At 42.2% G+C, this 20,450-nt stretch overlaps 1 protein-coding gene across 5 annotated transcripts in view; it reads right to left on the minus strand.

Annotated features, from left to right (window-relative positions):
* The window catches only part of Sap30bp (SAP30 binding protein), a 40,943-nt gene that overhangs the window by 14,820 nt on the left and 5,673 nt on the right, over positions 1-20,450 (minus strand). For 4 of the 5 annotated variants that reach the window (XM_040268444.2, XM_013361658.4, XM_005332567.5 and 1 more), the window contains one exon: positions 2,112-2,154. The exons of the other annotated variant lie outside the window; for it this stretch is intronic. In XM_040268444.2, coding sequence (XP_040124378.1) covers positions 2,112-2,154 — 43 coding nt within the window. The remainder of the gene's footprint in view (positions 1-2,111; positions 2,155-20,450) is intronic. 5 annotated transcript variants of the gene reach the window in all.

Consider the following 20,450-nt stretch of genomic DNA (forward strand, 5'->3'; position numbering starts at 1 on the left):
TATTTTGAGATTGGGTCTCACTAAATTGCTTGGAGCCTTACTAAATTGCTGAGGCTAGCTTTGAACTTGTGATCTTCCTGCCTCAGCCTCCTAAGCCGACCAGTTCTTTGAGACAGTGTCTTGTTAAGTTTCTGAGGCTGGCCTCAAATTTGCAATCTTCCTGCCTCAGCCTGCCAAATTGCTGGGATTACAGATGTGAATCTCAGCATCCAGCTCAACAAAGCTATTTTTAAAGTGTGGCATGGAGTTGGATATAGGCAGTACACACCTGTAATTCCAGATCACAAGTTCAAGGCCAGCTTCAGCAACTTAAGCCTTAAGCAACTTAGGGGACCCTGTCTCATAATAAAAGGTCAAAAAAGTTGGGGGTGGATCTAGGATGTAGCTCAGTGGTAAAGTGCCTCTGGGTTAAATTTCCAGTATCAAAACAAATAAACAAAGATGGCAGAGAGAAATAGTGCTCAGTTGGCTGTGAAAGAAGTTGGGAGCTAAGCTCCCATACACACTGTGTCATGTGCCAAACACTGCTAGTGAGTGGAGGGCACTGCCATGATGGCTCACAGACAGGCTGCTCTCTGATCTCCAGCCTTGAAGCTTCTTAATAATAAACAGAAAGATCAGGTGGGGTTCTGAAGGAAGAGGCTGAGGCTCTTGCCACACCTGGCCCTACAGATTACTCACTAGGGACAGGCCCTTGGCTACCTAGCTGACATACTCTGCCTCTTCTGGTCTAGAAGGAAACTACTGCCCCTGATGTTGCAAGTCTCTCAATTTTGAGCAAACTCTAGCTAGGGCTTAGGAAAACCCGGAGCCATTATAGGATTTGGAAGATTCAAATTCCACCCATTAGAGAGCCCAGGGATCAAAGCAAAATCCTGCTGAGAACTGGGGTGGCACTGAACAGCATTATGGTTTAGAGTAGGTGTCCTCCAAAAGCTTATGTGTGAGAAAGTTTAAATGAGAAATGATTGGGTTTTACAAGGCTTAACCTTATCAGTGAATTAATTCCTGATGGGATTAACTGAGTGGTAACTGAAGGCAGGCAGGGTGTGGCTGAAGGAGGTGGGGGCATGCCTTTGGGATATGTTTTTGTATCTGACAAGTACAGTCTCTCTGCTTCCTGCTCATCATGTGAGCCACTTCCCTCTGCCATTCTGTCATTCCACCTCTTCTCAAGCCCCGAGGAATGGAGCCAGCTGTCTATGGACTCAGACCCCTGAAGCTGAGAGTTGCCAAATAAACTCATCCTCCTCCCCACCACCAGCAAAAGGATCCTACTTAGAGAAAAACAAGTGGAAGGGAGGCTGGAGGAGCACTTTCTGGCCAAGTCTCTGTGATCTGAAAACTTGGGACTAGAAGGAGTGAGCCTTCAATGCCAACATGGGTGTACAAGGGAAGGTTTTATAGGTGTCCCTGGGAAGAAGAAAAAAATATGCTTTGTAAACATCACTGGGACAGGCAGGTAACAGCTGCCATAGAGAGGGGGGGGGTTGACACTGCTGAGAGGCCTGGATTCACTGGAAAATTCCCTTGGGTAAGGCTTTTGGAACCAATAATGTCCATGGCCAAATTAAAGGAGCTAAGAAACTTTCTAATGGGATTAGAGGCTGGCACTGGCAAAGGAGGCGGACGGTACGTAATTTTCCAGAAATGGCTCTGTCTCTCACCAAAGGCCCCAAACTCATGGGTTTCAGGGCATGTTCTTGCCTGGGGACAAAGCAAAATTCCAGCAAAGGCCATATGCTGACTCTGTGAGCAACATGAACACCAGTGGAGGGGGAGGAGGAGAACAAAGGCAAAGAAAGGACCCAGGGCACAAGGGGAAGAAACAAAGCTCCCAGCTGATGGGGACCTGGAACCCCATCCTGATATATTAGCAACTTAGGAAACCCCAATAAGATGTACCATGAATATTATTAAATGAAGAACTGCTTTTGGGGGGGGGGTGTCTCAGTCATTCTAGAAAATGCCAAAGGCCCTAAGAGGGAGTCTGAAGGGAGGATGCTCATAGCTGAGAAAAGCCCCAAGGAGCAGAGGCTAGCATAGCCAGAAGCTGGTTTGCTCACAAGGCAAGGGTTACAAGTATGCCCCCAGCTCTCCTGCATACTTACCAACTAGTTCTTGGGGATCTCGCTTCTCTACTTCTGTGTTATCCTGCAGAAGAGAAATAACACACAGAGGGTAAGATCAGGCCCCTGAGCCAGTCCCTCTCTTCAGGAGATGCCTGATTTTTTTAGGGAAGGAGAAGAGGGAAAATTATAGCAGTGGCACTAAATGAAGGGGAGCAGTGCTTTGGGGGCTTCTGGGATCCCAGAGCCTCCTACCCCTTCTTCCTTATATCAGGTGGGATACTCCAGAGTGCCGTGTTAGTCTTCTTCCATGGCCTCCAGAGCGGAGCAGTTCCAAGTGATGCTGAGGAGAGCCAACACAGCAGCATTCCTGCCTGGGCCACCTGTATGATCTGAACCATGCCTGCTGCTCCCTTGGGCTCAGGAAGCCCCCTGTACCCTGAAGCAGCAGAGCTCAAGATCCTGGCTGCCTCTTCCTCCAGAGCCTAGGCAGTGCCGTAGAGTATATTACTGAGACTGTTGGCACAAAGGAAGTAAGGGGTACTTCTTCATAATATCCCGCTCCCAAGATTGAGACATGAGATTAGTTACTCCTGGAGTTTCATGTTTAGCTCAAGTCAAAAAAGGAGTCTTTACGTAAGGAGGTAGCTTGGCAGCTCACAGAACCCAAGAGCATGTGTACAGCATGCCTTTAATAAGGGACCAAATGAGGTCCCAGTTCCAGGCAGCATTCTTTGGCTGTATATTCTCTCTAGCGAAAAGCTTTTCCTCAATACTTAATGCAAGTCGTCAGTTACTCCCATTTCATCCTGTAGAAACCTAAATACAAAGGCTTCTTTTTATTTTTTAATTTTTTAGTTGTTGTTTTTAATTTATTTACTTATATGTGGTGCTGAGAATAGAACCCAGTGCCTCTCACATGCTAGGCAACCACTTTACCAACTGAGCCACGACCCAAGTCCAACAAAGGCTTCTTATCAAAAAACTGCTTACCTCACTGCACCAGAGTAAATGCTTCATCTAAAACAAATCAATGGATGAGAAGGCAAAGGTTACAACCTAAGCCCCATATTATAAGTTTCTGACACAGCAGGAGGAAGGCATTCCCCCAAACATAAAATGGCAAGAACACACCTGTTTCCTACTGACCAGTAAGGTCAGTGATCTCAAGTGCCACTACAAGTTAATTATCAAAACAGAAAAAGCTGAGTTCACAGAATGTTGTTGGATCTCATTTCCTTTTCTTTCTTGGTGAGGGGAGAGATAAGACAGTGACAACTCTGCAACAAGATCTTCACATGGGAACCGCCACAGAGCTCTGGACTCCATTCACACTGCATCTCAGAAGGGAAGGCACCGTGAGGGTTACCAAATTCCCTCCCAAGCTATGGCCATGTGCCAAGACCAGACTACAAGTGCTTAACCCCTTCCCCAAAAAAGTCCCTCCTGATTAAGAGACAGACTAAAATCCTCTCTCTCTTCTAAACACTGCAGCTATTCATCAAACTGCAAGGGTACAATGTTAAAGCCAGGCTGCTTAGCAACCCACCTTCTAGGCACCCACCCCCTGCCAATCAGGTGGGCAAAGAGGAAAGAGGGCTAGGGTAGAGGAAGGCGGGAGGCGGGCCTGGAACACTGCCACGTCAAGTTCAGGTTGGAGTCATAAATCAGCTGCTTTATAAAGAGCACCAATCTCTCAGGGGACCAACAACAATCCCTTTGTAGAAGTAACTGAAGAAACCATTATTAAAGAGTGGTCAGTAACAAAATGTGGGACTGTAAAATTTTCTTACATTTTTCCTCTAGGAGACAGCCTTCTTGGTGCTGATTGTGGGAAACATCATCTGGGTACATCCTACCTCCCCCAGCCAATACAGGGGACTGACCTGTGAACTCTAAGGGCCCCAAACTCACTGTTTTCCAAGGCCCTGTTTCCTGCCACTCTCCTTTCATGGATAAATATGCAGAGTTGAGAAAGGACGGTTGATAGTCACTGAAATCCTAATCCAGTGTCCATCTGAGTGACAGGAAGCTGGTCACCAAACATGCAAATGTCACTTAAAGCGCTCCCTAAGTACAGTAAAAGTTCAGGAGCCTCCCCATGGCTTCTTATGACCTTTGTGACCTGAGATGGGAGGGGAGGAAGTGTGTGTGGTGATGAGGGATGAATCCTGCATTTCACACATGCCTGGCTGGCTTAGCTGAGGTTCTTTAGTCATATCTGAGGAAGAAAATGATGGGGCAAAAACCAGACAGGAAGTATATTTGTGTATTTTCCTCTTTTATTATTTTGTTGTATGACTCTAGTTATTTTACATGTTAACTAAAAGAGAAAAGTAAACGGGCAGTGGGGGGCTGGGATTGTGGCTCTTCGGTAGAGCGCTTGCCTAGCGCGGGTGGGACCGGGTTCAATCCTCAGCACCATATAAAAATAAAGGCATTGTGTTGTGTCCATCTACACCTAAAATATTTTTTTAAAAGCTTTAAAAAAAAAAAAAGAAAAACTGGGCAGTTGGTTTCCATTTGTGAACTGATCTAGTCCTTGCTTTCTACTCTGTTAGACCAAGAATGGGGTATGCCAGAGAGCACCCAGCTAAGGTGCTAGAACTCGTATTTTACATCCAAAACCCAGGTTTACCTGACCTACCTCAGTGGAACTTGGTTCCACAGGCCTCCAACTTTTGGTACCTCCAAACAAAGAGCTGACCAATGGACCATGGACCTTATTCCAAATGTGAGAAGATTCTCCTGTCTTAATCCCATAAGTCAAATGCATAAATGAGCCTGCATATCTTCAAAGCCATATGAGGCAGTGGGCTTCAGGAAGGGGCCAGAAACATGGAGCTAAGATCTCCTGGGATGTAAGATCTTTGGAGATCTCCTAAGATTTCTGGAGCCCATTGGTGTTATAGGCACCCTTGGAACCTGGAAGGTTCTGGAGAATCCACAGTAGAAATCTACCTCCTGCTGGCCACACCCTGTCCTGTTTTTGGAAGGTAATTCTTCTGCCCTGAGACCAAAAAGCTGGGTGTGAGCTTGCTTAGCCCTGGGCACATCATTGCATAGAGCTGCTTCTGAGAAAACAAACCAAGTTCTTATGGTGCCCACTCTGACAAATCAGGTTCCCTCCATATCTGAGCATAAGACCAGAGGCACAGCATCACCTGTACTTCAATGGAGAGGGGTCCAGACTTAAAACACCACTGAGGAAGTCTTGGCAGAAAGTGGGAATCACTGAAGATGGTGATAAACCTCCCAAGATGCTTTCAGGACCACTTACGCCCATCCATTGAAGCAAGTTTCACTAAATGAAAACAGGCACTATTCTGACAGTAGCAACTTGATTCCACAAGGACCTCTATACAGTGGAAGAAAGGGTGGGTAGGAAGCAGAGGGAGACTGTCACAGTAAAAACAAAGACCCAGAGGAATATCCTCCTAATTGTCAAGCCAGATACTATTCAAGTACCCATGACAGCTATCACAAGCCAGTCATAGGACACATGCATGAGGTAGTATTTTAAATGGCAGAGCTAAGGGGACAGAAAAAAAGGGTCACATTATTCAATTATACCTGCATTCGGAGAGTCTTGCCATGCCCTTAAAGAGGCAGGAAGGGGAAGAGGAGTAATGAAGACACAAGCAAAAGCAATGAGAAATCACTGTTCCTCTTTCCTTCCCATAAGTCACATTTCAAAACTCACAGGGGACACCTGTCTTGACTTGTACAGATCCGTTGCTCTGGCTTCCAGTTGTTTGAAGTAATAAACTCAGCCTGGAGATCTATTTACCAGACAGTTGTCTGAGTCAGTCAGGAGGCATGGAACCCACAGCCCAGAGACAAGAAGGCAACAGCACACGTCTCTCAGGTAGAAAAGGTTGAGAGGGACTCTCCTAGTCTATAGGAAAGATGAAAGAAAGCAGCTCCTAGGAGAAATCCCTTTCAGCTCCCTAGTTCAAGTCCAATTAAGACACAAGGAAAAACAAAAGCCCAAATCCACAGCTTTCCAACAGAAGCCACGTGAGAAGACAAGGGAGGAGGAAAGAACCACTCTAGTTCACATGCTGCTCCCCAGCCTTCACCTGAGACCAAAGTCCCAATAGCTAGAGCATGACGTGGCTACAGCAGGCTGTAGAACTTGCCAGTTTGGTTTAACTGTGACAGACACTTGGGAGAACACACCAGCTATGGCTGTAGGTCAGTAGCAGAGCCCTGGTATTCTCAGGAATTACAGAACCTAGAATTTGGTTCTCCCTGTAAAGAATACGAAAGCCCAGTCACCGATGAAGCTGATTGGGGCACAGGAAGGAAGTAAAAACAATATAAATTCATGAAGATAGAGGAGCTGCCATTGGAGCTGGGAGGATTTACTCAGCATATCCTGAAGCATGTTTATTTACAGCCAGCAATATTTCGAAGACCCTCCCTAGAACCAGTCTCACAACACACACACAAAGCTCCAGTAACAAACTCATAACAGTACTGGCAGCCTCTTACATCTAGATTCTGCCAATCAATAGTTTTCTTTTCAGGTTTGGGAATATTAAGCACAGAGAAAGCACTCTGAGCAGCACACAGAGACGCCTCTACCAGAGCCAGAGACAGCATGTGATGGATTTCAGCTGGGCAATCTAATTTGGGATATGGGGAGGTAGACTGGTAAACTAATACCAACCAAACTGTATCATCTCAGCTCTGTGACAGCCACATAGTTATAGAGCCCTAATGCTATCTTACTTAATGAGCAAACTATCTACTTAAATGAATCTTCACATAGTCCTGGGGCCCTCTTCTCCCCTCTCCACACCAGGGCTTTGCAATGCTTGCTCCCTGTCCACTGTTGCCTAGTAAACCCTATGCAGTCTTCAGACCTCAGTCTAGGGAAGCTTCTTCTGCCTCCATCCACTCAGACAGGGATGACACCCTGTTCTACTGTGTGTGCTTGCAAACTGTCCAGCATATTGCCTAGTATAGTCAGTACCTGGCCCACAGCAGATGTGCAAACACTGTCACACAGAGAGGCACTCTCCACTGTAAGTTTTCCTTCAGTCTAGGGCAGGGTTTTGTGGCAACCTTTTGATGCAGTGCAGTAATGTCTAGGCTCCAAACATGTTAAACTCCAGTTAGTTTCAATGTGTAGACACGGAAAACTTCGTAAGAGGCGCTAACAAAGGTGTTAGATTTGCAATAAAAGAGAGGCCCAAGACAGAGAGAAGACTGGGAGTGGCACCTTTTTTATTTATTTATTTTTTCCTTTTATTTTTGTGGTTCTAGAGATAGAATCTAGGGCCTTGTACATGCTAGGCAAGTGCTCTACCACTGAGCTACACCCCATCCTTAAAAAATATTTTAAACCTAATATTTAAAAAAAATTTTAGTTGTAGATGGATATAATACCTTTTATTTAATTTATGTATTTTTATATGGTGCTAAGAATCAAACCCAGCGCCTTACATGTGCTAGGCAAGCGCTCTACCACTGAGCTATAGTCCTAGCCACTTAAACCCAATTCTTTACTCTTCTCCCTGTATCTTTTTTCTAACAATTGGGCCTAATGCTCCTAAGAGGTGGTACATACCTATAGCCCAACTACTAAGGAGACTGAGAAAAGGACTCCATAAGCCCAGGAGTTGGAAACCAACTCGAGCGATACAGTGAGACCATATGTCAAGACAAAACACAAAATCCAGAAGACAACAAATAAAAAACACAGAATTACAGTATAGTTAGTTCACTTATTTATTTAACAAATAATTTATTGAGAATTTATTGTGTCTAAGGCAATAGGCAAAGCACTAGTGATAAAATACATATAAATCTAGGGAAACAGCATTAGGTATTGTACTAAACTCTTCAATTATGGTCTTATCTAATATTCAGAATAGCCCAGGAAACCATCTTTGAACTATCAAGACAGCATTGCTGTTTCAGAAAGACCAGTATGCATGCCCAGGAAACCCTCTTGGGGGCATCAAAGTGATAGTTGAAACAACGTTTTCTGAGATGGATGTGAGTCATTTCAGGTAACCAAAAAAGCAGCAATTCTAGATTACTTCTGTCAAAACAACTCCAATCTACAGAATAAATGATGCTGGTTTGACAGTCATGAGGGTGTGGGTGGGTAGGTGGGTGGAGGGAGGGAACCCTGTCTGCAACCCCCAAGCTCAGTCAAGTTACAGAACCAAGGTTGCATGCGTACATTTCCCCCTGTAATCCACATGCCAGCCCTCACAGGCTAGAGAGCCCTGGAGAAAGCCCATCACCAGCACATTTCCTTCAGTTGCATCCTGTGGGTTAAGATTGGGCCACTGCCATGGCACACTGCCTGTCTAGGGATGGAAACACAGCACTTATCAGAAAAATGGGCGGAAGCTGGTGGGGCTGCTTTGGATGCTCTGGAATTACCTTTACTCCCAGAGAGCATACTGCCAGGAAGGCTCAGCCCCCCAACCAGAGCCAGAGAAGGTTTCTCCAGGAAGGGTTAAACAGAAGACTGCCAAGACAACTTAAGCCAGCTCTAGAACTGGCCTCCTTGTAGATTAAGGAAAAGACAGGAAGGAGAGAAAAAAAAAAAAAGGCCTCTTTTTCTATTTGAAAAATTTGGTTAAAACAAAGCTGTGGCTCAGTATGGCTGTCAACGTTTGGCCACATGAAACATGCTGCATCAACCAGACTTCAACCTAAAAGCAAAAGCTGGACCAGGAGCCATTTCCAAAAAGATTTTTTTTTTTAATATATATTTTTAATTGTAGCTGGACACAATACCTTTATTTTGTTTATTTTTATGTGGTGCTGGGTTTGAACCCAGTGCCTCAGGCATGCTAGGCAAGTGCTCTACAACTGAGCCACAACCCAAAGGGGATATTTTTGTTATGTGACCATTCCAAGAGTCATCTACACTTGATTTAAGACACTTGAGGATTTTTATTATCTTTTATAAGTAGCAGGGCAACAAATTTATCACAAAAGCAAAATATGAATTTGAGACTTGAAATGTAGGCAATAGCACAGAAGAGACATGCATGTGAGGATTTTTAGTCTCTTGAAAGCTATAGAGGATGGTAAGAGAGGGCTGTTCCATTCCACTCTTTCTGGTCCTACGACAGAGATTGCCTCACACCAAAGATCTGAGTAGTCAAACCTTCAGTGGAGGGGCCAGGCCACACTTTTCCTTCATGCTTCCTAAATGACAGTTTCCAGGCTTTAAGCCTATATTTTTTGGGGTGGGGGTGGTTGGAGCCAGACAAGGACAAAAGAGATAGCTCTGAGGCTGAGAATAGCAAAGTAAAGATTTTAAGACTCAACTCTACATGGCCACCAGATTGCATTATTTCTTCTGAGAGATTAGAATCACCCTGAGGTGTTAGGATAATATCCTGAAAGCCAGGAGGGGGAACTGCCAACTGGTAGTCATCCACTTATGGGCAGGAAGGGAATTCATCATCCTGAGGGCCAGAAGGAATGCCAGTGCTTAAAGCATGCTGGGAAAAATGTGACCGAACTCCAAAGTTAGGAAAACAGAAGAACAAACCCCACCAAACTCAGAAATCATGCATGGAGTAGGATTTCAAGAGACATAGATTAAAACACAGAAGGTGGGAAAGTGCTGGATCCCTAAGGAAAGGCAGTTTTCTGCATCATATAATTTCAAAAAGATGAGTCCCAGCTGGGGAGGGAGGGGCTCGGCCACACCTCAGTTAGCAATCCTCGGCATCTGGTCCTGAGGGGAAGGAGGTATGTTGGGGCTTGCAAGGCCATGGGAAGGCGGACTGGGCATGTTATGGCTCCTTCTGGCTGTAGAGCCATGGAGGAGCAGGCAAGGTGGGGCTTCTGTTTTCTTGGAGCCAGTTCAGTCAACAAGGCCCCTCTGGAAGTGTGGTAGAGCCAAGAAGGGGTGAGAAAGAGAACAGTGGTCATTCTTTCACTCCGGAAAGTGACTTCTAAAGCCTGTCCTGTCGGGCCTTATTTCTGCTGCTCAGAGCAGGTTATCACCCAACAGATCCCTAGATCCCAGCCTGGAATGGGTCTTTCTGAGCATGAAATGGGAGGCATGGCCTTTCTAGAAGCTCCCAAGAGTTTCTATATATATATATATATACACACATATTTATTCTATATATATATATATTCTATATATATATTATACACATATATTCTATATATATATACACACACATATTTTTAGTTATCGGCGGACACAACATCTTTGTTTGTATATGGTGCTGAGGATCGAAACTAGGCTGCACGCATGCCAGGCGAGCACGCTACCACTTGAGCCACATCCCCAGCCCAGGCGTGGGTATTCTCAATAGTTCAAAGGTCACATTATAATTTCCAATGAGAAGAATAGGTGATTCACAAAACAGCAATAGTCAAGGGCCACTTCCTTCTCAGAAAGGTCCTAGGTGACCAGGGAACTTTTTTCTCTATTCAGCACTCAAAAGATCATGGAGAATGGGAGACAGAACAAGGGGGTAGGTGGAACACTAAAACTAAGTTGAGGGGCCAGTATACCCTCTCCCTCTCCCATAGTCTTCCTCCCATACCATAAACACAGAACTCACTGAAAGCTAAAGTTTATTACTCAATTCTCACAACCACCCCACAAGGCAGACAGTATTATCTCATTCTGCAGATGAGTGAACTGAGGTAATGTATGATAAAGGAGGTTGCCTAGCAAATGGCAATGTTGAAATCCAAAGTAAAGTATCCAAATCTGTCAGACTCCAAAGTCTAGTTATATGGATTCCCAACTTAAAACTGTTTCTATGAAGTCTCTGGATATACCACTACGGGAGCCAACATAAAACAGCAAGGAGGAATGACTCTCTAGTAGGCAGCAGAGCGGAGCAGGTGATAAACCCTGGACTTAAGAGGAAGACGGCCAGCCTTACAACTATGATGATGATCAGGGGAAGCCACTCCTGAGCCTATGGTGCCCCAGTGAGTAATGCCTGAGTGGACTCCAAAGGAAGGGCTGGTGCTTAAGACTTAGACACAAACAGTGGGTGCTGCCTACAGACTTCTGTCCTCAGCCTACAGACTTCCTGGGAGCTCATGGAAGAAAATCCATCAAATCTTGAACACGACTTAAGCTCTTTTTTTCTTCTTGGGTGAACATGTGGACTCTCAGTGATAGCTGGAACTCCCAAAGATGAGTTATTTCCTCTGACCTGACCGCTTAGAGAACACAGCAGGTTTCCAGTTCAATAGAGAATCTCACTAGAGAGAAACTACAGGCACAGCATCTGACTCTGTAACAACTATAGCAATATATTCAGGTTTGGCAACAATAATGTACTAATTCTGGATTTAATCTACACAGCTGAAGCAAACATGAATATGAGGCAACTGATGTGAAAGAGTGTGGTGCTGATGCTAACATCACTGTGAGAACTAAACTTGGTGGATCTCGACAGACTTTTTCTTCTTTTTTTTTTTCGGTATCGGGGATTGAACTAAGACCTTTGAGCTACATCCCCAGCCCTATTTTATATTTTATTTAGAGACAGGGTCTCACTGAATTGCTTAAAGCCTTGCTTTTGCTGAGGCTGGCTTTGAACTCTCTATTCTCCTATTTCAGCATCTCCAGCTGCTGGGATTGCAGGCGTGCACCACTGCACCTGGCCAGACTTTTTCTTTTTTTCTTTTTAAATCATCCCTGATTTAAAATACTTAGACAATTAAAAAAATATTTTTCTTATAGCAGCCTTAATTGACATATAACTTACATATATATATATATATATATATATATATATTTTTTTTTTTTTTTGCAGTGCTGGAGATTGAACCCAGGGCCTCATAGATTCTTAAATGTTTATAGTTTTTATGTTATGCCACTATTAAAATTACTGATATAGCAACATTGGAACTGGAGAACCGGAAACAAAACTGGATGTATATCTACATATGTATTATTATGGGCAAACAAAAAAAAAGGAAATGGGAGTATTATTACTGTTATAAGTAATAGATGAATTTTTCTTTTACAAAATACTCAATTTTGCCATGCAGTTTGACAATAAAAATAATATAAAAACAAAACTCTAACAGAATCACCATATATAATTTTGTTCTTCTCAAAAGAAAAAGTCCAGCTAGATACAGTATCCCAACCTGTAATCCCAGAGACTTGGGAGGTAGAGGCAGGAGGATTCTAAGTTCAATGTCAGCCTAGGGAACTTAGCAAGACCTTGTATGAGGGGCTGGGGATGTGGCTCAAGTGGCATTGCGCTTGCCTGGCATGCGCGAGGCGCTGGGTTCGATCCTCAGCACCACATAAAAATAAAATAAAGATGTTGTGTCCACTGAAAACTAAAAAATAAATATTAAAAAAATTCTCTCTCTCTTAAAAAAAAAAAAAAAGACTTTGTCTCAAATAAAAATTAACAAGAGCTGGAATGCAGCTCAGTGCTAAGCTCCCCTGGATTTAATCCTCAGTATTGTTAAAAAAAAAAAAAAAAAAGGAAAAAAAAAAAGTCCAAATATAAGCCTTAAGAGATAACTTTTACTCTCATACCCTGAAAAGTAGTTCTTAACTCTCAGGGTTGTCCAGAAGCACACCAAAGACTGTTTTCTATTTTGCTAAAGGACTTATGATTGTGCCAGGCATAATGGCACAAGCCTGTAACCAGGGACTTGGGAGGCTGAGGAAGGAGTATCAGAAGTTAGAGCCCAGCAACTTGGCGAGACCTTGTCTCAAAATAAAAAGGACTGGGGATGCAACTTAGTGGTAAAGCATCCTTGGGTTCAATCCCCAATACCAAAGGTCGGGGGCAGGGGAAAACTCATGGTTCCTACTCCATCGCAACCTACATAATCTTTTTTTTTTTTTTTTTGAGGTATTGGGTATTAAACCCAGGGCCTTGCATATGCCAGGCAAGTGCTTTACCACTGAGCTACATCCCCAGCCCTTTTCATTTTTTATTTTGAGACAGAGGCTTACTAAGATATTGAGGCTGGCCTCAAAATCATGATCCTCTTGCCTCAGCCCAGCTACTTGCTCTCTTAAATATCCTTCAATGTTCTGATGACCAGACACCCACACTATTTGTTTATAAACAGCTTTAGCATCTTCCTTTTGGACTTCAGAGTGCCAGAGGTGTAGCAAGCACACCTAGAGCCAACCTCTTCCTCCGTGGAAAATGGCACTTGTTCCACAGTCTCTTCACAGTCAATAAAGAGAATGTAAGATTTCAACCTTTAGTACTGTCCATGGGCAACTGCTGACAGGCTCCTGAAACTTCTTCCTAAAATCAGTGGTCAATAACAAGTTCTTTCAAAATAAGCTCCTTAGGCAGATTTCAGTTTCCAGGCCTTTGATTCTTTAAAAGATCAATAATGAGGAGGATTTGGAAAGGAGAACATGAGGAAATTATTGAGTCAGATTGGCTCAATACAAATGTGTTGTCCAGACTCTGAATCAATAATATGCAGTAACTGGGTTGGGGTAGTGGCTCAGTGGTAGAGCACCCACCTAGCATGGGTGAGGCACAAGGTTCAATCCTTAGCACCACATAAAGGTAAATATAAAGGTATCGTGTCATCTACAACTAAATAATAATATTAGTGCTAATATTAATGCTACTACTACTACTACTACTAATAATAATAATTATAAGCAGTTATTGAAAAGCCTGACCTTCAGGTTGGGTATGAACAACCACTGGGAACAAAAAAGCAAATACTAGGGCTGTGGTTGTGGCTCAATGGTACAGCTCCCCCCTAGCATGTGCGAGACCCTGGATTTGATCCTCAGCACCACATAAAAATAAATAAATAAAGGCATTGTGTCCAAATACAACTAAAAAATAAAAATTTTTTAAAAAGCTGGGGTTGTGGCTCAGAGGTAGAGTGCTCACCTAGTGTGCATGAGGCACTGGGTTCAATCCTCAGCACCACATAAAAATAAAATAAAGATATTGTACCCACCTATAATTTAAAAAAAAAAAGCAAGCATACCCCAAAAATAGCCAAGCTGAAGCTCCAGGGGAGGGCACATGAGGACTTATATCACACACCCACCCACCCAGGGAACTCTACCAAGGTACCATGACAAACTTACAAAGGTGTCATAGGGTATTTAAAAATTTCACGGTAAATAGCATCACTAGAAACCATACAAATTTATATGTATTACTTTTGAAAGCAGTAATAACTGAATTGTGAGGATAGTAGTACTTAAGTATTTGGAGCCAATTTCAGAACGAGGAGAACCATTAGGAATTTCTGTGGCCTGCAATTCTAAAAAACTACTGAGACCCCATGGGTGGTAACCTGGGAAGATATGGCAACTTCTGCTTTATGGAGTGAGGATGTTTAATGAGACCCAGCTACACTGCCAAGGCTGAGCAAGACTCACAGTTGCATTTCATCCCATGAGAAGCAATTTCACATATGTTCTCCTGCATCACTACCATGGCTGACTGTACCCATAAAGTGAATGAAGTGTAGGTATGTACCTGTGCTTCCACAGTTGGAGGGAAGCCAAACCAGGGTACCACCCAGGACTTCTGACAGAAAGCCATTAGCCTAAGTTGAACCTGTGAACTTCAATTTTGGCACTACTCTCAGGCTCTAAGAATCTTTATTTTTTATTTGCAGTACTGTGGATTGAACTAGAAGTGCTTGCTCTAACACTGAGCTACATCCCCAGACCTTACTATTTTTTCATTTTGATACAGGTCTCATTAAGTTGATAAAGCTGACCTTGAACTTGTGACCCTCCTACCTTAGTCTCCCAAGTCACTGAGATTACAAGCATGTGCCACTGCACCCAGTAGTCTCTAATAATCTTAAAAATGCAGGCTAAGCGCAGTGGCACATGCCTGTAGAGGCCAAGGCAGAAAGATCACAAATTCCAAGCCAGCCTCAGCAAAAGCAAGGCACTAAGCAACTCAGTGAGACCCTGTCTTTAAACAAAATCTGAAACAGGGTTGGGGATGTGGCTTAGTGCCCCAAGTTTAATCCCTAGTACCAAAAAAAAAAAAAAAAAAAAAAAAAAAAAAAAAAAAAAAAAGGGAGAAGAATATTAAAAATGTGTTTGTTTGTTTTAAAAAAACTTTAACTGGGGTCACACACATCTTTTCAAAAAATGCCTGAACACGCACCCCACGTGATGTCACTTCCATGACCCAAAGACACTCTTTTACTTTTGCAGATGCTTACTCTTGGGCCATGAGTATCGTTTTCCTAGGCCACAGCCTAGACTAGGAGACCTCAGGGAGGCAACCCTCTAAGTCCCTCCCAGGCAGCTGGCAACAGGCTGCTCTATCTTCCTTGCTCCAGGTCATCAATCTTTGTTTTCAAAGGAAGGGTGTGTCAAGGACAGTGAGTGGAAATACCTCCATCCACAGGAACTGTAGGAGTGGAGGAAAAAAATAAACAAGGGAAAACATTCCAGGGTAACGAGAAAAACCTGGACAGTGAAGAGTGCAAAGGGGGATGCTCATATACCAAGGTAATCAGATGGAGGAAATGCTTGAGCCACCAGGTGTCCCTTCCATGAAGTTAGGACCTCAGAGAGGAAAGCCACTGCCAGTCTGGTGTTTTTCTAAGACAGCAGTGCCACCTTCTGTTGAGTATGGGTTATACAGGGGTCAGGATGCTCACTGAGGAAGTAAGATCAGAAACCTAAGTTAGCGGAAAAAGAATGCAACAGAAACACCAAAAATGTTCCATTTCCCATGGGATGCTCAGCTGATTCCCCTGACCTCTTCTCTGGTTTGGGACAAACCCAGCACCCGCAGACCTCATTAGTGCCACCCCTGGGTGATGGACAGGACTAAAGACTCCCTGTATAGCTGGGTCCAGAGTTACCATCTCTTATTCAAACTTCCAAATGAAGAATTTTGTACTCATAGATAATCCTTAACATCAGTGATTAAAAAAAAAAAAAAAAAGCAATTTCCACTCTTGGTATCCCCCTGTGCCAGAGATTAAACCCAGGACCTTGGGCACGCTACTGCTTAGTTACATCCTCAGTCCCAGTCTTGGTGATACTTTTTTTTTTTTTTTTTTTTTTTGGTACTGGGGATGGAACTCAGGAGTGTTTTACCATTGAGTTACATTCCAAGTTCTTTTAATTTTTTATTTTGAGAAAGGTTTTACTAAGTTGCCAAGGCTGGCCTTGAACTTATGATTCTCCTGCCTCAGCATTCCCAGTCATTGGGATCACAGGCATGTGCCATTGTGCCTGGTTCCCTTCACGTTTATGATTGCTCTTCTCGGAGCACAGTGTAGAAGCATGAAGTTTACTATTCTAAAATTCTGAGGCTAGTCAAGCCTCAGAGGCAAGCAGAAGTTCTGGCAGCTGTGTTCCTTGCTACTAGTGCTACTGAACACAGATATAACTGACATTATTAAGCCACGTATTGTACTTTTACTTACTCAATCCTCATAAAATAAATGAGGTGGATTTTATTATGATACCTATTTTCCAGACAAGAGTGTTAAAGAAATTGTAGGTTAAAGAGACTAAGGTTAAGGGAGAGATGGAATTCAAACCTGGGTCTAATTCTAGAAATTTAATTTCTCTCCACCATGGTGGGCTGAATTTTCTTACTCTGGATACTCTAATGCCCACAATGAGCAAGATCTCAAAAGGGGAACTTAATAAACTTTTGCAGAAAAATAGAAGTTATGACACAACTATTTAATATACTAATTCATAATTTCTGTTTTGAAAGAATAGTGATTCTTGAAGTTGGTCTGCAGATCCAAGGGGTCTGCAAAGTCTAAATTATTCTCATAACAGTATGTTATTTTGCACTGTGTTGCCATTTGCAGAAGCAATGGCGTATAAGCTGCTGGACAAATAATGGTAGTGGCACCAAACTGTAGCTGTAGTTACTGTAAACTCAGTTTATTAAAAGGAGAAAAAGTAAATCCATTTTCATGTAAGAACACTACTCTGGCAAAGTAGTAAAAATGATTAATTATTTTTAAATATATTTAATTATTAAATCCTGATCTTTGGAAAAAATGTACAATCTCTTTAATATGGTGTATGATGAACTAGGGGGAATGCATGAAACTTTTTGTTGCATGCCAAAGTACGATGGCTGCTCAACAGAAAGCACATATGGTGAATGCCTGAGTTCCAAGCTGAGCTAGTCATTTTCCTCAGAGAACACCATTTCTACTTTAAGAATGACCACAGACAAATTGGTTATACGATCTTAGGTATCTGCCAGGCATTTTCTGAAAAAAATGAAGCATGTTAGAATCTTGGAAAACATACTCCCCATTCACAGCTTATCTGATAAGATCAATGATGTTACTAACAAATGTGATTTTTTTTTTATATTATAGAACAAAATGTGTCAACATGAGATCTGTGTACACAGTAAACCAACATCTTTATAAATCACCAGTGACTGATAATATAAAATCATGCAAGGGTAAAAGACCCATCGAAAGTGTAAGACAAATCTGAAGCTGGGCACACACCTATAATCCCAGAAACTCAATAGGTTTGCAAGTTCAAGGTCAGCTTCAGCAAGAAAGACTCTCAAAAGAAAGAAAAAAAAAATGGGTATGTAGTTCAGTGGCAAAGAAATCACAGAGTGAGTTTTGATAAAGTATCAAAGAATAATATCCATAATTATCTTAAGGACTATTAAAATACTTCTCTTTTCAACTACCTATTATGTAAAGCCAGATTCTCTTCAAATACTTTGAAAACACAACAGCAGACTAAATTCAAAAGCAGTTATGAGAATCCAGCTGTCTTCTATTAACACACTTTGTTTCAGAAATACTGTTTTTCACAAAAGTGTTATTTGTGTTAATTTGTAATGAGCTGAATTTTGTTATTTTAAATTACATATAATTTCAACTTTTCTCACTTTTAATCATTTTTTTTTCCTTCCAGGACTGAGGACTAAAGCTAAGGTTACTCTACCACTGAGCTACATTCTCATCCCTTTTTATTTTGAGACATGGTCTCCTAAGTTGCTGAGGTTGGCCTTGAACTTACAATTCTCCTGGGATTTCAGGCTGGCTCCCAGTTTATAATAAATACCAATAGATAAAATTTAAATAAACACAAGTTTTTGGGGGATCCTAAGTTTCTTTTCCCCGGGTACTGGGATCAAACCCAAGACCTCATGCATGCTAAACACAGCACCTTACCAATGAACTATACCCCAATTACAAGATCCTCAATTAAAAAAAAAAATTTTTTTTGCAGTTGTAGATGGACAGAATGCCTTTATTTTTGTTTTGTTTTTTTAATTTTTATGTGGTGCTGAGGATCCAATCCAGGGCCTCGTGCATGCTAGGCAAGCGCTCTGCCACTGGGCTACAGCCCCAGCCCAGGATCCTCAATTTTTAATTGTGTAATAACCAAAATGTTTTGAGGACTGCTATAAAAAAATAAAAAGCGGATCTTGAAAAGCCAAAGCAGAACAGAGAACGCCATCTAGTGGAATAGACAGTTATGACAGCAACTTGCTTACTAACCAAATAAAAGATACTTCCAACATGTACTTCTGTAACAAGTTATATTGTTAGAAACTTTATATTCTTAAAGCAAAAATATTTAAATTAAGGTTTTAGAATAAAAAACTTTAAATATCAATTAAAATAAAACTTGAATGTGCCAGAAAAACTCTGGGTTTGAGGCTGCTACCTGGAAGATAGTCTGATGCATCCGGGCCAGATTTGATGGCAGGCTCATGCTGGGCAGGGATTGTTTCTAGTCATTAGGATGCATTAGGATACTGGTGACTAGAGGACATCTAATCCGGCAGCTCTATATAAACTCTCCACCATTACTCTCTAAAATAACTAAGTCAAGTTACCTTAGGACTGGATTTGGTGTTCTGATTCCTGAGGTCTGCCCAACAGAAATAGAAATTATTCCACAAAAACTTTTATTTTCATAGGAAGACTTGAAATTCAAGTGACTGAATGAGGTACAGTAAAGCATATCAGTCAAGGGCCAAGTAGAAATGATAGGACTTTCTTTTTTTTCTTTTTTTTTTTTTTAAATGATAGGACTTTCTAATCCCAATGCGGAACTGAGAAAGAGAAGGCTGAGCATAAAAGACACATTTACAATCTCCCTGAGTGTGCCTTTTTATAGAGTTCACCCCCACCCCCATTTCTTTATTAACTGCTCCTAGACAGCGGGAAAGCCTATTTTATTTTTCATGATCTGCCCTCTCTGATAAAGATACGTTCTTCCCCGAGGATTTACCTCAGGGACCACAGCACTCTACAAGGGGTGATGCTCAAGTGCATGTACCCCATTCTTAAGTCAACTTTCCCAGATGGCCTTCCAGCTTTGAGCACAGGCTGCAACTGCACACATAAAGCTCCAGTCTGGTAAATCCTCTTTTCCCTCCACAATTCAAGCCCAACACCTGATGGCTCCACCAGATTGTTGTATACACGGGCTCAATGACCCTTACACCCAAATCCAACAACAGAGTAATACTCACACTACTACTACTGATTGTTTTCTTTCTGCAAGCTGAGCAGTGTGGGGCCATCTTTGAACTAGGCCACAGGTCTACCTTATGCCTTCCTGTTGGAATGCCCAGGCCTGGGTTCTTTACTCTGTGCAGAAAATACTTTGCACCGGATTTTTAGGGTCCATATTTTCTTTCTCCTGCATGCTAATGTCAAAACTTACTTTTTTCTTTTTTGTAATGCTGGAGAGTGAACCCTGGGCCTTGTGCATGCTAGGAAAATGCTCTACCACTAAGCCACATTCCTAGTGCAAAACTTATTTTCTTGGTAAAATGTGTTTTTGCCAGGAGTGGTGGTGCACTCCTGTAACCCCAGCAACTCAAGAGGCTCAGCTCTAAGCAAGTTAGCAAGACCCTGACTCAAAATAAAACATAAAATAAAAGGCTGAAGATGTGGCTCAGGCTCAGTGCCCCTGGGTTCAATCCCCAGAAAAAAAAAAAAAAGTGTTTTTATGTGAATCATCTATAGCCTTTCATAAATTTATTTCTATGGCTGCAAAGAGTTGTATCCAATCACAGAATCAGTCCAAGTATGGAACAGCTCACACTATATTTTCAGATATACTGTTGTTCTCCATACCTGTGGGTTTCATTATTCAACCATGGATCCAGAATATTTGGGGGGGGGAATCGCTTACGTGGGCTGGGGTGTGGCTCAGTGGTAGAGCGCTTGCCTTGAATGTGTGAGACACTGGGTTCCATCCTCAGCGCCACATAAAAATAAACAAAACAAAGGAACTGTGTTCATCTACAAGTTACAAAAAAAAAAATTAAAAAAAAATTTCGTATGTACTAAATATTTCCCTAAATAATATAGTGTAACATTTATTTTCACAGCATTTACACTGTACTAGATATTTTAAGTAACCTAGAAAATCCATGGAGGAGGACATCCACAGGT

The sequence above is a fragment of the Ictidomys tridecemlineatus genome, chromosome 3 (genome assembly GCF_052094955.1).
Source record: "Ictidomys tridecemlineatus isolate mIctTri1 chromosome 3, mIctTri1.hap1, whole genome shotgun sequence".
In the NCBI taxonomy this organism is placed as follows: domain Eukaryota; kingdom Metazoa; phylum Chordata; class Mammalia; order Rodentia; family Sciuridae; genus Ictidomys; species Ictidomys tridecemlineatus.